This window comes from Hordeum vulgare, chromosome 2H (assembly GCF_904849725.1).
Source record: "Hordeum vulgare subsp. vulgare chromosome 2H, MorexV3_pseudomolecules_assembly, whole genome shotgun sequence".
NCBI classification, from domain to species: Eukaryota; Viridiplantae; Streptophyta; class Magnoliopsida; order Poales; family Poaceae; genus Hordeum; species Hordeum vulgare.
Window position 1 is genome coordinate 620689326 of NC_058519.1, and position 15181 is coordinate 620704506.

General features: G+C 45.3%; 2 protein-coding genes across 3 annotated transcripts; both read left to right on the plus strand.

Annotated features, from left to right (window-relative positions):
* The first annotated feature begins 1349 nt into the window (after positions 1-1349).
* LOC123427930 (putative receptor-like protein kinase At3g47110) lies at positions 1350-4894 on the plus strand. The gene is made up of 2 exons (XM_045112069.1): positions 1350-1420; positions 1642-4894. Exon 2 carries the CDS (start codon positions 1672-1674, stop codon positions 3307-3309), a length of 1638 nt encoding a protein of 545 aa, XP_044968004.1. The 5' UTR covers positions 1350-1420; positions 1642-1671; the 3' UTR covers positions 3310-4894.
* A 6647-nt stretch (positions 4895-11541) lies between these two features.
* LOC123427931 (putative receptor-like protein kinase At3g47110) lies at positions 11542-15085 on the plus strand. 2 transcript variants are annotated; one of them, XM_045112071.1, is made up of 3 exons: positions 11542-11596; positions 11818-14419; positions 14516-15085. In XM_045112071.1, the coding sequence occupies exons 2-3, from the start codon at positions 11833-11835 to the stop codon at positions 14941-14943; spliced, it is 3015 nt and encodes a 1004-aa protein (XP_044968006.1). In that variant the 5' UTR covers positions 11542-11596; positions 11818-11832; the 3' UTR covers positions 14944-15085. The 2 variants fall into 2 exon arrangements, with proteins under 2 accessions (XP_044968006.1, XP_044968005.1); XM_045112070.1 differs by lacking the exon at positions 11542-11596 and having other exon boundaries at positions 11607-14419.
* Positions 15086-15181: the final 96 nt, after the last annotated feature.

A 15181-nucleotide genomic window follows, 5' to 3' on the forward strand; every position in this document is an offset into this window, starting at 1 on the left:
ATTGCATCCTTGAGATAGAGCAGTAGTTGTACCATTAGAAATAGAAAGAAGGAGAAGGAGGAATTTGTACAAATGATTTGAAGCTTGCAATTTCATGGATGCTTCCACATCTCCAGCACCTTCACCTGACTACGACGCACGCGCGGAAGGGGGTGGGGGAGGAAGACATCGCGGCCGCCGTCGGCCGGCGATCAGTCCTAATATGGTTCCCCTACTGAAGCTCTCTTCTTTCCACCGTTGCAACTTACAGTACGTAAATACCCAAAAAGGCCCACAGTCCGCCACAATCCGTGCAATTAACTCCTAATCCTAGCAACGTCAGCAATCCCAACGCCCAAACCAGCTGTTAGCACTAATGGACTAGGATAAATCGGGATTAAGAAAGACAAGGTGACGATTTCAGGGATTCTCAATTCAGGGTTTGATTCAGACTTGGGGTACGAATTCAAGGTTTTTTTCAGACTTCTTTCTTTCTTTTTGGGCGTGGATGTGTTGTTTTGACCCAGCAGTGGTTTTATGTTGTATCATGTGGTTGCTATTTATATATATAACGGGGCGAAAGCCTATTTCGAGAACCATAACTCTTTAGGAGTATGTCAAGTTTTTCCAAGGTAGTGTTCTCACGATTATTAGACCAGGTGAAAGTACCCCAGACATAACAATCTTGCTTAAATCATAAGCATTGACGATTGAGTTGAAAGTGTCCTAGTTTCTACTATTACGAAAAGTCATATTTTTTTCATCAGCAAATTGGAGCAAATTAAACTCACATACCTGTAATTAACATTGACTAATTGTCTACATACCTGTAACTTTTCGTGAAAAAAAAACATTCTTGTGGGCAAAAAACACAAAATCAATGCCAGGTAGATAATTCATCCATCCAAGAAAAGCAAGGTTCCCAAAGCATGCATGTGGCGCACAAGAGATCTAGATCGATTAGATAGATACTCCCTCCGTACATAAATATAAGTCTTTTAACATATTTCACTAGATGTCTACATGCGAAGCAAAAAGAGTAAATCTATATTTTAAAGCATGTCTATATACATCCGTATATAGTTTATTAGTGAAATCTTTAGAAAGACTTATATTTAACAACGGGGGGATTAGATCCGTGAGGATTCGATTCGATGGCAGCTGGACATACAGAATGCAAGAATACTGTCCAGCTCAAGCACGAGCGACAGAAAAGAAAGGTAGCAGTGGAAAGTTCCGTTGATCCGGACGTCCAGGTCAAACTCAGATAAGGCCGGACTGCTGACAGTACGGTGTGTGTGGCGCAAACCTGCTGTACAAACTGCATTTAAACCGATGGGGCCTGAGCCAGCCCAGCATTCAGATGCAAGTACAAACTACCTACCGGCAAAGCCAAGCTGCGGGGAGCTGCCGTTTTGTGCGCTCCTGTCGACCAGCAGAGGTACGCCACTGTCTCTCTTATTGATTGCTTTTTTGCTGTGAAAAGTTACATAATAATATACTCCGTACGTACGTATTCACAGAGCTTGTACTAGAGCATTAAGTAACTGTAGTTGTGAGCACACGTAGCACTTAAGTTCTGTAAGTGGTTTGTGTCACGGACGCCCTTGTAATTAGATCCGCCGGCCGCCGGTGAACATTGCTCTGTATGTATTTATGCAGGTAACTCAGCAATCCTTGAGGACAGACAACATGGTTATTCTGCTGGCGTTTCTGCTGCTGATGTTCTATGGAGCTGCCAACATCCATTGCGCAGCGGTCAGTCACGGAAACAGAACAGACATGCTCGCGTTGCTCGATTTCAAAGCGGCTACCAACGACCCAACAGGTGCCCTAAGATCTTGGGACAGACGCGTCCACTACTGCAACTGGACGGGCGTCGCATGTAGCCAAGAGAATCCAGGGCGCGTCGGTGGGCTGCACCTCGGGGGCGAAAGCTTGTCAGGCGAGATCACCCCCTCACTTGGGAACTTAACGTACCTTCAGGACCTCAACTTGTCCTCCAATGGCTTCTCCGGCCAGTTACCATCTCTGAACCAGCTCCATGAGCTCCTCATCCTCGACCTCAGCTCCAATTCATTCCACGGGATAATTCCCGACTCAATCACAAATTGTTCAAACCTAAAGGCGATGGATCTTTCAAGAAACATGCTAGAAGGCCCAATCCCCACAAAAATTGGTTCGCTCTACAATCTAATTGGTATAGATCTTTCTATGAATAATCTCACCGGTGTCATCCCGCCAAGCATCAGCAACGCCACCCACCTTCAAATGATCATTCTTCAAGAAAATGAACTACAGGGGGGCATTCCTGATGTGTTTGGGCAATGGTCCAACATGATCGGCTTTGTCGTAGGTAAAAATAGGCTCTCAGGTCGAATACCACCATCAATATTTAATTTGACTTCTCTCCAATATCTAGGCCTGTATGTTAATAAGCTGCAAGGGGAATTGCCGCATGACATTGGCAATACCCTCCCTGAAATTATACTTTTTTCGCTGGGCGAGAACATGCTTCATGGTCACATCCCAGCTTCGCTAGGCAACGCTTCACGGCTACAACTCATGGATTTATCAGATAACAGCTTCGTTGGAGAAATTCCTATTTTCGGAAAGCTACCAAACCTTGAGAACTTAAACCTTGGATATAATATGCTTGAATCAAGTGAAAGCCAAAGATGGGAATCCTTGTATGGACTAACAAACTGTAGTAATCTATATGCGCTCACATTAGATAATAATCAGCTGCAAGGAGCCATACCGGATTTGGTCGGTAAGTTGTCCACTAAACTCACACGTCTACACATGAATGGAAACAATCTATCAGGAATAGTTCCTTTAAGCCTAGCAAACCGTAGTAGCATAATCGATTTGGATCTTAGCAACAACAGCTTAACTGGTAAAATTGAAGGATGGTTAGGGAGTCTAATAAACTTACAATATTTAGATCTTCATGGAAACAATTTCGCCGGGTCCATTCCACCATCTTTTGGCAACCTTTCAGAACTGACAATACTTTCTCTAGCACAAAATGAATTTGAAGGTCCCATACCTCCCACATTGGGAAAACTTTCACAACTCTCAAGGCTGGACCTTAGCTATAATAATCTGCAAGGTGAGATACCTCCAGAAATTAGTGAGCTTAAACAACTCATTTCACTATATCTATCTTCTAGCAGACTTTCGGGAAAAATTCCCGATGATCTGGGCAAGTGTCAGGGCCTCATAACCATCCAAATGGACCACAATAATCTCACCGGTGTCATTCCAACCTCTTTAGGCAACCTTTTGAGCTTGGACATGCTCAACCTGTCCTATAATGATTTGTGAGGTGTCATCCCAACAGTACTGAGTGATCTTCAACTTCTTAGTAAGTTAGACCTATCTTATAATCGTCTCCGAGGAGCAATCCCAAGAAATGGAGTGTTTGAGCACCCCGCAAACGTTTCCCTTGATGGCAACTCGGGACTTTGCGGACAAGCAACCGGTTTCCATGTCCCCTCATGCCCAGATGCCTCGCCGAGAACAGGAAGACACTATCGTTTGATTACGGTGTTGATCACAATAATTGGTTTCCTGTCATTGGCACTGTTGACTTGCTTTATAATCCATGAGAAGATACCACAGGCAACATTTTCGTTGCTGCCTTCTGTCGGGGAGAAATTCCCTAGAGTTTCTTACTGGGATCTAGCTCGAGCGACAAGCAACTTCTCTGAGATTAACTTGATTGGCGAAGGAAGTTACAGCTCAGTGTACAAAGGAAAGTTGAAACAAGTTAAAACAGAAATAGCAATCAAGATACTTGACCTTGAGATTCCGGGTGCCGAAGGAAGTTTTGCATTAGAATGCAAAGCATTGAGAGGCATTCGTCATAGAAACATTGTTCCCCTCATAACTGAATGCTCCGCAATCGACAACAAAGGCAATGCTTTCAGAGCTATCATCTATGCTTTCATGCCCAATGGAAACTTGGACACTTGGTTGCATCATCAAGGGAATCAGGCAACTGGAAGGCATTTAGGCTTGGCTCAAAGAATAAGCATCGTTACTAACATAGCCGACGCATTGGACTATTTGCACCATTATAGTGGGAGGCCCATCATCCATTGTGATTTGAAGCCGAGTAACATACTCCTAGACATTCATATGAATGCTTGTCTAGGAGATTTTGGCATCGCGAGGTTCTACATTGATTCTAAACTGAGAACAGTCGGTGATTCAAGTTCAATTACTGTGAACGGAACTCTCGGATACATGGCTCCAGGTATAGTTGTTTGACAAATGATTAGTTTTTCTAAGTGTTTTGCATATAATTATTTACCGCTTCCATGATTACTGATTTGGTCTCTGTTTTTAGAGTATGCTGAAAACGGTCACGCATCTACTTGTGGGGACGTATATAGTTTTGGAATAGTACTTTTGGAGATGCTGACAGGAAAAAGACCAACGGATGATATGTTCAGGAATGAACTCACCATTGTCAGATTTGTGGAAATGAATTTTCCTGATCACACATTAAATTTTCTGGATTGTCGTCTGGTAAATGATTGCAATGGTACCATCGACCAAATAGCAGCAGGAACGGAAAACCTGCCAATTTTTCAGTCCTTGTTATCTTTGCTACGAGTAGCACTTCTTTGTACACGCCAATCCCCAACTGAACGGCTTAACATGAGAGAAGTAGCTACCCAAATGCGCAAAATCAATATGGTGAACACGGGAGGGAGAGTTGAGAGCTCAACTTCTTTTAGGAGACTTGTCAGCTGGGCTTCTCAAAGGAGCTAAAGAAGAAATGGAGGTGCAATTTAGAGTCTGTTGATAAAATGATCCCTGCTAAGAATGTAATGTAATACACTTTATACTCCAGCTTGCATGTCCTTTTTGGATTAATATCATATTCTGGTTCCAGCAATCATCTTCTATTTTTCCTTCTTCTACCATTGGCAATTTTATGGAAGTACCCAAGATTGTTGTCTACTTTATGGAGTCAATTATCACTGGATCTTCTATGTCATTATTCCTCCTATTCCAGTCGTTCACATATATTACTCTAAATGAAACTTCTTTTTTTGGCGATGATTAAATGAAACTTCATCTAGCCATCTGTTCATTTGCCGGTTGTTGTATCTCTTCCAAGTCCTCTGGATCCTTCAATTCATCCATTAGTTCAGCTATGTTTTTAACACTCGCCTTCTTATGTTTCTACCACAGCCTTTCAAGTATCTACTAGCCTTCAAGCTTTTCTTTTTGCATAACTGTCCTTGGCAACCTTCTCAAAGAAATACTCCCTGAGTAGCCAAAATAGCTCTCTAAAGGATTTGTGATTTGGCTCCTTCTGTGCCATGATATCAAGGATCAAAGGATCATGACCATATATTAGTCTAGAGACCTTGCGTACAACAACTAAATAAAAAGGTTCTGCCAACCATTACTCATTAGGAGTCTTTCAACTTTTTTTCCAAGGAAGGGTTCTCGTGATTATTAGACTAGGTGAAAGTACCCCGAGACATAACGGCCTATGGAGACGAAAGAGTGGAAGAGTGCAGGAGTGGCCTCCTGACTGCTAATGATCTGTTTGTATCAATAGTTGAGTTTATTCTCAAGCTTTTAATCATTGTTGAGGAGAGCTAAACTACACACCAAAGTTGAAGCTGAAGATGAAGTGTGTTTCGCCTTTCATTGGATGGGGTGGGTCGTTCATCAAGGAATTTAAACAGCGTCTCCGTGTGAAAAACTAGATGCAAGCGTGTGCTCCTCGGCAGGGACGTGTTCGTGTTATATAGGGCACAAGCCAGGATTTACATGCGGTTACAAGTTAGGTTTATCTTAGGATTGATCTCCAAGTAAACTATAATCTATCTCTAAGATAAACCACATCAATAGGAGTTAGGTACGGTTTATATCAATACCGCACCTAACTATATACATCGTTTAACACTCCCCCTCAATCACAACTTATTACAGCTATCTAAGTTGAGATTGCGACGAAATCCTTCTAACTGCCTGAGAGTAAGCGGTTTAGTGAAGCCATCAGCAACTTGATCACTTGTAGGCACAAATCTAATATTCAACAGTTTATCCGCCACTCGTTCACGAACGAAGTGATAATCAATCTCTATATGTTTTGTCCTGGCATGGAATATTGGGTTAGCAGACAAGTATGTGGCACCCAAATTATCACACCAAAGAGATGCAGCTCTGGGATGGCGTATTCCCAACTCAGTCAACATGTTCTGAACCCAGATAATCTCAGCAGTAGCATTAGCTAAAGCTTTGTATTCTGCTTCCGTGCTTGACCTAGACACAGTAGGTTGCTTTCGAGCACTCCAGGAGACTAAGTTTCCTCCTAAAAACACTGCAAAACCTCCTGTAGACCTCCTGTCATCAGGGCATCCAGCCCAATCTGCATCAGAAAAGGCACTAACAAGCATAGAGTCTGACTTATTAATCCTGAGACCATGACTTCTTGATCCCTGTAGATACCTGAGTATTCTCTTGACAGCTGTCCAATGTGTACTAGTAGGAGCATGCAAAAACTGACATACCTTATTTACTGAATAAGAAATATCTGGTCGAGTCAGTGTTAAATACTGTAGTGCTCCTACAACACTTCTATACCTGGTGGAGTCTTCTGCTCCAAGTACCTCGCCATCATGGAGAGACAGCTTCTCAGATGTAGATATGGGTGTAGGGGAGGGTTTGCATCCTTTCATACCTACTCTCTGAAGTATTTCGTGAACATATTTTTCTTGTGATAGCATGATCCCAGTGGGTATCTTTTTAACTTCAATGCCAAGGAAAAAATGTAAATCACCTAAATCCTTGAGAGCAAAATCTTTGCTTAAGTCTTTGAGGAGTGCCTCAACTGCCTTAGTTGAAGAGCTAGTAACCACTATATCATCAACATAAATAAGCATGAACATAGTGATCCCATTTTTATGATAAAAGAAGAGCGATGTATCCCCCTTGGATGGAACAAACCCTAGAGACTGTAGCTGAGAAGATAAGCGAGAGTACCAGGCTCGGGGGGCTTGTTTGAGTCCATATAGAGCTTTGTCCAATTTGCATACATGACGTGGTAAGTGAGCATTCTCATACCCGGGAGGTTGACGCATAAAGACTTCCTCTTCCAGAATGCCATGTAAGAACGCATTCTTCACGTCTAGCTGTCGCATGCACCAGTTACAAGAGACTGCAACTGAGAGAATTAATCGAATAGTAGCAGCTTTAACAACAGGGCTAAAAGTGTCCTCATAATCCAACCCATATCGTTGCTTAAATCCCTTAGCAACAAGACGTGCTTTATACCTATCAATGGAACCATCGGATTTCCGTTTGACTTTGTAGACCCACTTACAGTCAATAATATTTCTGCCAGGAGCAGGGGGAACAAGACGCCACGTCTGATTTTTCATGAGTGCAGAAAACTCCTCATCCATGGCTGATTTCCATCTACGATCACCAAGTGCTTTGCCAAGGTTTTGTGGTTCACCTGTAGAGCAAAAAGAGCCCCAGCGCACACAACCGTCAGTAAAAACCTTAGGTTTGATAATACCGCCCTGGGAACGGGTGTGCGCCCGAGCAGGTGGAGGTAAAGGCGGTTGAGCAAGTTGCTGCTGGAGCCGATTTGTCGTGGGAGATGTCGAGACCGATTCGCTGAGTGGGGCCAGGCCGAGAATCGAGGGCGATCCGGAGGGCGCCCAAACATCGTCTGCAGGCGACGACGGGAGCGCGCCAGACGACGAAGGAACTGGCTCACATCCCGGGGCGGTTGGTGAAGAAGGAGCAGCGCCCGCATCGAGACCCGACAGCGGCGTGGCCCGCGGATGGTGCAGACGGTCACGGGGCGTGGCGGGACTGGCCAGCGGACCCGCAGGGGATGAAGGAGCAGCGCCCGCATCGAGGCCCGACAGCGGCGTGGCCCGCGGATGGTGCAGACGGTCACGTGGCGTGGCGGGACTGGCCAGCGGACCCGCAGGGGATCTCCTATCGCCATCAGCCCCCGCAGGAACAGCATCTGCCGCGGTTCCCGATCCCGAGAGATTCTGGGCAGAATCTGCGCCAGACTCCGAGGCGGGATTTTCTGTGGCCATCCCCGGTGCACCAGGAGACATGAAATCATGACTGTTTGCACTGGTTTCTTCATCTGTTGCCTGCACATTATTAGTAGAAAGATCATCGAGCAAGGTATTATTGGACATAGTCATGCGATCATCAGCAGTATCAAGCCCCCTAGAGAGAAAAAGTGGCGATGGAAGTAGGTGTGAGGGAAGGAGGACAAGTTCTTTTCTAAGCTGGGCACCGGCATTGGGGTGAAGGGTGGAGAAAGGAAAAACTTGTTCATCAAACACAACATCGCGGGAAATATATACCCGGCCAGAAGTAACATCAAGACATTTATAGCCTTTGTGCATAGTGCTATAGCCGAGGAAGACACACTGTTTGGATCGGAATTCAAGCTTGTGTTTGTTAAAAGGGCGTAGATTGGGCCACACCGCACACCCAAAAATACGGAGGAAAGTATAGTTGGGTTTTGTTTTGAAGAGACGCTCAAGAGGGGTTTGGTTGTGGATGACTTTGCTAGGAACACGATTAATGAGATATACAGCAGTAAGGAACGCCTCATCCCAGAATTTGAGTGGCATACACGCATGTGCAAGGAGAGAGAGACCAACTTCGACAATGTGTCGATGTTTCCTTTCAGCTGATCCATTTTGCTGGTGAGCATGGGGGCAGGAGACATGGTGGGTGATGCCTATGCGTTCAAAGAACACATTAAGCTTGTGATATTCACCGCCCCTGTCAGTTTGCATGGTTAAAATTTTGCGGTCAAACAGACGCTCAACATGTTGTTGAAAAATGTGAAACTTGGCAAACACATCAGATTTATGCTGAAGCAAATAGATCCAACTAAACTTGCTGAAATCATCAATAAAGCTAACATAGTATTTTTGTTTGCCTACAGAGAGAGGCCCAGGCCCCCACACATCGGAAAAAATAAGCTCTAAAGGAGCCTTTGACACACTAGTGGAACGAGAATAAGGGAGTTGATGGCTTTTAGCCATTTGACATGAATCACACACTAGTAGGTGATCCTTCTTATTTGATACTGGAAGGGAGAAATCACGAAGAATTTTCTGAACCACCGGTAGTGCTGGATGACCTAGGCGCTTGTGCCATCTGGAGGAAGATGGTTTAATGACACCAAGGACTTGACGTTGGGGAGCATCATGGCGACCAGAAACTGGGAATAGGCGACCCTTACTCTTGCTTTGAAGAATGGTTCTCCGAGTGTCCCGATCCTTAACAAAAACAATTTCAGGGTAAACCTCAAGGAAAGCATGATTATCTTGAATAAGTTGCCAACCAGAAAGGAGACTTTTATCAGCTTTAGGTGCATGAAGGATGTTGTTTAGTTTCAATGAGCCATAGGGGGTAGATAAAACAGAGTGACCAACATGAGCAATATCCATACCTTGACCACTCGCAGTGTGGATTTGTTCCGGGCCGGTGTAGCGGTCATGAACAGCCAGCTTCTCTAGCTCACCAGTCACATGATCTGTTGCACCGGTGTCAAGATACCAGTTGGTATCAACTCCATAGGAGTGGGCAGCATTGGCGGTTCTGTTCCCACCGCCACTACCCGCAGGGTTGCGGACATTGTTGTTGTAGTTGCGATCAAAACGCCTGGTGCAACGCCAGGCGCCATGCCCACTTTCCTTGCAGATCTGGCAGTTTTCTCTGTTGGTGTTGCGGTCACCGCGAGCACCGCGATCACCACGACCACCTCCAGAGCCACCAGCACCATTGGTGTTGTCGTTGAAGCGAGGGCCCCCCGTGTTGTTGTTGGGGAAGCCACGGGAGCCGTTGTTGCCGTTCCCAGAACAGCCGAAGGTACCCCGACCGCCTCCTTTGGCGGCGAGGTTGGCGGAGTAGGCAGGAGCCTGAGCGGTGATGCGTCCTTCTGCGGCAAGAAGGAGGGAGTACAACTCCCCAAGGCCGATCGGCTGATCGGTGATAGTGCGAGTGGAGATTGCAGAGACGAACCCGTTGTACTCGGATTCGTGCATCAGCCCCTGAAGGATGTGTGACACAACATCATCCTCATCCAGGGGTTTTCCGGCGGCTGCAAGCTCGTCGGCGAGTCCCTTCATCTTGGTGAAGTAGGCGGCGGCGGACAGATCGCCCTTGCGGGTGGAGGAGATCTGGGAGCGGAGTTGGATGATGCGTGCCCGGGACTGCGAGGAGAAGCTTTGGAGAAGCTCCTTCCATGCCTGAGCCGCCGTCTCGCAGTTGCTGACCTGCATGAGAACATCGCGCGAGAGGGAGGCCAATAGGAAAGTAAGCACCTGTTGGTCCTGCGTGACCCAAGCCGCATGCTCGGGGTTGGGGATGGCAGAGATTTCTTTCTTGCCAGCGACTTCTTTTTCCAGGAGGATCTCAGCAACGGGTTCTTTGTGAGACCCATCGAGAAACCCTAGCAGTCCGGCGGCACGGACGTGCGGCAGCACCTGCGCCCGCCAGACGAGGAAGTTATCCCTCGTGAGCTTCTCAGCGATTGTGTGACCCAGGGAAGCAATGGAGGGAACGGCCATGGTGACAGCGGAGGATGAGGATGACATGGCAAGGGGTGCGATGCGATGAGGGACAGCGAGGGCAAGGTGCGGTGGTGCGAGCTAGACGCGGTGGAAGGGCCTAGCTATCTGATACCATGTTAAAAACTAGATGCAAGCGTGTGCTCCTCGGCAGGGACGCGTTCGTGTTATATAGGACACAAGCCAGGATTTACATGCGGTTACAAGTTAGGTTTATCTTAGGATTGATCTCCAAGTAAACTATAATCTATCTCTAAGATAAACCACATCAATAGGAGTTAGGTACGGTTTATATCAATACCGCACCTAACTATATACATCGTTTAACACTCCGTGGGTACATGTAGCCGTGGAAGACACAAAAGTGTGTTTCTGGTCGCGAGTTCAAACGCATCTGCAATAAAGTTTCTCAAAACAAATTAACAAAAACGAGAAAACTAATTTGTTTTTTTCAATAAACATTGACCTTTTTTTTTGCAATAAACTGGTTTTCATTTTTTATTTTTCATTTTTCTATTCATTAGGTAGCGTAGCGGCATTTGACATTAAGTGTTATCGATATTTACCTCAAAGACGCGTCATCCATATCGATCGAGTGGATACAAGTTCACTTGGCCGGATAGATAATTCATCCATCCAAGAAAAGGAAGGTTCCCAAAGTATGCATGTGGCGCAGAAAAGATCTACTCCTAGATTAGAACAGATAGATCCGGGAGGATTCGATTTGATGGATGCTGGACGTGCTGCAACAATACTGTCCAGCTCAAGCAGGAGCGACAGATCAGCTGCAGTAGGGGGCAACACTCCGAAGAGAAAAGTAGCAGCGGAAAGTTCCGATGACCCAGTAAAGAAAAGTAGCAGCGGAAAGCTCCGCTGAGAGAACGGTGTGTGGCCCAAAAACTGCTGTAGAAACTGGGTTTAAACCGCTGGCCAGCTGAGCATTTTAAACGGAAGTACAGACTACAGACCACCTACCGGCAAACCCAAGCTGCTGTTTTGTGCGCTCCTGTCGACGAGCAGAGGTACGCTAAGCTACTGTCTCTCTTCTTGATTGCTTCTTGCTGTGAGAAGTTACATAATCTTAGTATTTCAGAGCTTGTATTAGAGCCTTACTAAGTAACTCTGGTTGTCTGGTGAGCACACGTAGCACTACTTAAGTTTTGTAAGTGGTTTGTGTCACGGACGCCCTTGTAATTAGCTCTGCTGGGCGCCAGTGAACGTTGCTCTGTATGTATTTATGCAGGTAACGGAGCAATCCATGAGGACACTCAGCATGGTTATTCTACTGGCGTTTCTGCTAACGCTGTGTTATGAAGCTGGCAACATCCATTGCTCAGCAGTCAGTCACGGAAACAGAACAGACATGCTCGCGTTGCTCGAGTTCAAAGGGGCTACCAACGACCCAACAGGTGCCCTAAGATCTTGGGACAGACGCGTCCACTACTGCAACTGGACGGGCGTCGCATGTAGCCAAGAGAATCCATGGCGCGTCGGTGGGCTGTTCCTCGGGGGCGAAAGCTTGTCAGGCGAGATCACCCCCTCACTTGGGAACTTAACGTACCTTCAGGTCCTCAACTTGTCCTCTAATGGCTTCTCCGGCCAGTTACCATCTCTGAACCAGCTCCATGAGCTCCTCATCCTCGACCTCAGCTCCAATTCATTCCACGGGATAATTCCCGACTCAATCACAAATTGTTCAAACCTAAAGGCGATGGATCTTTCTAGAAACATGCTAGAAGGCCCGATCCCCACAAAAATTGGTTCGCTCTACAATTTACTTGATATAGATCTTTCTAGGAATAATCTCACTGGGGTCATCCCACCAACCATCAGCAACGCCACCCAGCTACTAGTAATTAACCTTCGAGATAATCAACTAGGAGGAATCATACCTGCTGAACTTGGGCGACTGTCCAACATTCGCTACTTGATCTTTGGTGGCAACAGGCTGTCAGGCCCTATACCGCCGTCAATCTTTAATCTGACATCCCTTACGGTGTTAGACGGGTACCTTAATATGCTAGAAATGGCGTTGCCACTTGACATTGGTGATACCCTCCCTAATCTCAAAAGTCTTACCTTGGGCGGTAGCATGCTTAATGGCCATATCCCGGCTTCACTAGGCAATGCTACAAAGCTACGAGTTATGGATTTGTCACAGAACAGCCTTGTTGGAGAAATCCCTACTTTTGGAAAGCTACAAAGCCTAAACAAACTAAACCTTGAGTATAATAAGCTTGAATCAGGGGACGCCCAAAGCTGGGAATCCCTGTATGGACTAACAAACTGTAGTTCTCTGTCCTTGCTCTCATTAGATAATAATCAGCTACAAGGAGACATACCGGTTTCTGTCGGTAAGTTGTCCGCTGAACTTACTAGTCTACAACTGAATGGAAACAATCTATCAGGAACAGTTCCGTTGAGCCTACGAAACCTGAGTAGCTTAATTAATTTGAATCTTAGTGAAAACAGTTTAACTGGTACAATTGAAGGATGGTTAGGAAGTCTAACAAAACTACAATCTTTAGATCTTCATGGAAATAATTTCGTCGGGTCCATTCCACCCTCTTTTGGCAACCTTACGGGACTAACGTTCCTTTTTTTGGCAAAAAATGAATTTGAAGGTCCCATCCCTCCCATATTAGGAAAACTTTCACAACTCTCAAGGCTGGACCTTAGCTATAACAATCTTCAAGGTGACATACCTCCAGAAATTAGTGAGCTTAAACAACTCATTGAACTATATCTTTCATCTAGCAGACTTTCTGGAACGATTCCGGATAATCTGGGCCAGTGTCAGGGCCTCATAACCATCCAAATGGACCACAACAATCTCACGGGTGGCATTCCAACCTCATTCGGCAACCTTCTGAGCTTGAACACGCTCAACCTCTCCAATAATAATTTATCAGGTACCATCCCAGTAGTTCTAAGCGACCTTCAACTTCTGAGCAAGTTAGACCTATCTTCTAATCGTCTCCAAGGAGCAATCCCAAGAAATGGAGTGTTTGAACATACCGCCGCCGTTTCACTTGATGGCAACTGGGAGCTTTGTGGAGGAGCAACCGATTTTCATGTTCCCTCATGCCCAGATGCTTCTCTGAGAACAGGAAGACACTATACTTTTATTCGGGTGTTGATCCCAATAATTGGTTTCCTGTCACTGGCATTGTTGACTTGGTTTATAATCCATGAGAAGATACCACAAGCACCATTTCCATTGTTGCCTTCTCTTGGGGAGAAATTCCCTAGAGTTTCTTACTGGGATCTAGCTAGAGCGACCGGCAACTTCTCTGAGATTAACTTGATTGGCGAAGGAAGTTACAGTTCAGTGTACAAAGGAAAGTTGAAACAAGTTAAAAGGGAAGTGGCAGTCAAGGTACTTGACCTTGAGATTCCAGGCGCCGAGGGAAGTTTTGCATTGGAATGCAAAGCGTTGAGAGGCCTTCGCCACAGAAACATTGTTCCTCTCATAACTGAATGCTCTGCAATCGACAACAAAGGCAATGCTTTCAGAGCTCTAATCTATGCTTTTATGCCCAATGGGAACTTGGACACTTGGTTGCATCATCCAGGGAATCAGGCAGCTGGAAGGCATTTAGGCTTAGCTCAAAGAATAAGCATCGCTACTAACATAGCCAATGCATTGGACTATTTGCACAATGATAGTGGGAAGCCCATCGCCCATTGTGATTTGAAGCCGAGTAACATACTCCTAGACATTCATATGAATGCTTGTCTGGGAGACTTTGGCATCGCAAGGTTCTATGTTGATTCTAAACTTAGAACGGTTGGAGATTCAAATTCAATAACTGCAAATGGAACTCTGGGATATATGGCTCCAGGTATAGTTGTTTGGCATATAATTGTTTTTTCAAAGTGCTTTGCATATAATTATTTACCGCTTCCATGATTATTGATTATTTGCTCTCTGTTTTTAGAGTATGCTGAAAGTGGTCATGCATCTACTTGTGGGGACGTATATAGTTTCGGAATAGTACTTTTGGAGATGCTGACAGGAAAAAGACCAACGGATGATATGTTCAGGAATGAACTCACCATTGTCAGATTTGTGGAAACGAATTTTCCTGATCACACATTAAATTTTCTGGATTCTCGTCTGATAAATGAATGCAATGGTGCCGTCGACCAAGTAGCAGCAGGAACGGAAAATCAGCTGATCTTTCAGTCCTTGTTCTCTTTGCTACGAGTAGCACTTCTTTGTACATGCCGATCCCCAACTGAACGGCTTAACATGAGAGAAGTAGCTACCCAAATGCGCAAAATCAACAAGGTGAACACGGGAGGGAGAGTTCCGAGCTCAACTTCTTTTAAGAGACTTGTCAGCTGGGCTTCTCAAAGGAGCTAAAGAAGAAAAGGAGATGCAATTAGAGTCTGCTGATAAAATGATCCCTTCTAAGAATGTAATGTAATGAACTTTATACCCCAGCTTGCATTGCCTTTCTGTATCAATATCTTATTCTGGTTATAACAATTGCTGTCTTTTATTATGCACAAGCCGAATTCTGTGAAAAAAACAAACTGCCCTGGCGTCGGTGTGGTGACCGTGGCCTGGATGCTATAATCATGCAATACTAGGGATGCCG

Excerpts from the sequence above, each read along its gene's own strand:
- LOC123427931 (XM_045112070.1), top strand. The coding sequence starts at position 11,812 with ATGCAGGTAACGGAGCAATCCATGAGGACACTCAGCATGGTTATTCTA. Across the intron at positions 14,420-14,515 it reads TCTGGGATATATGGCTCCAG|AGTATGCTGAAAGTGGTCAT; the intron begins GTATAGTTGTTT and ends CTCTGTTTTTAG.
- LOC123427930 (XM_045112069.1), top strand. The coding sequence starts at position 1,672 with ATGGTTATTCTGCTGGCGTTTCTGCTGCTGATGTTCTATGGAGCTGCC.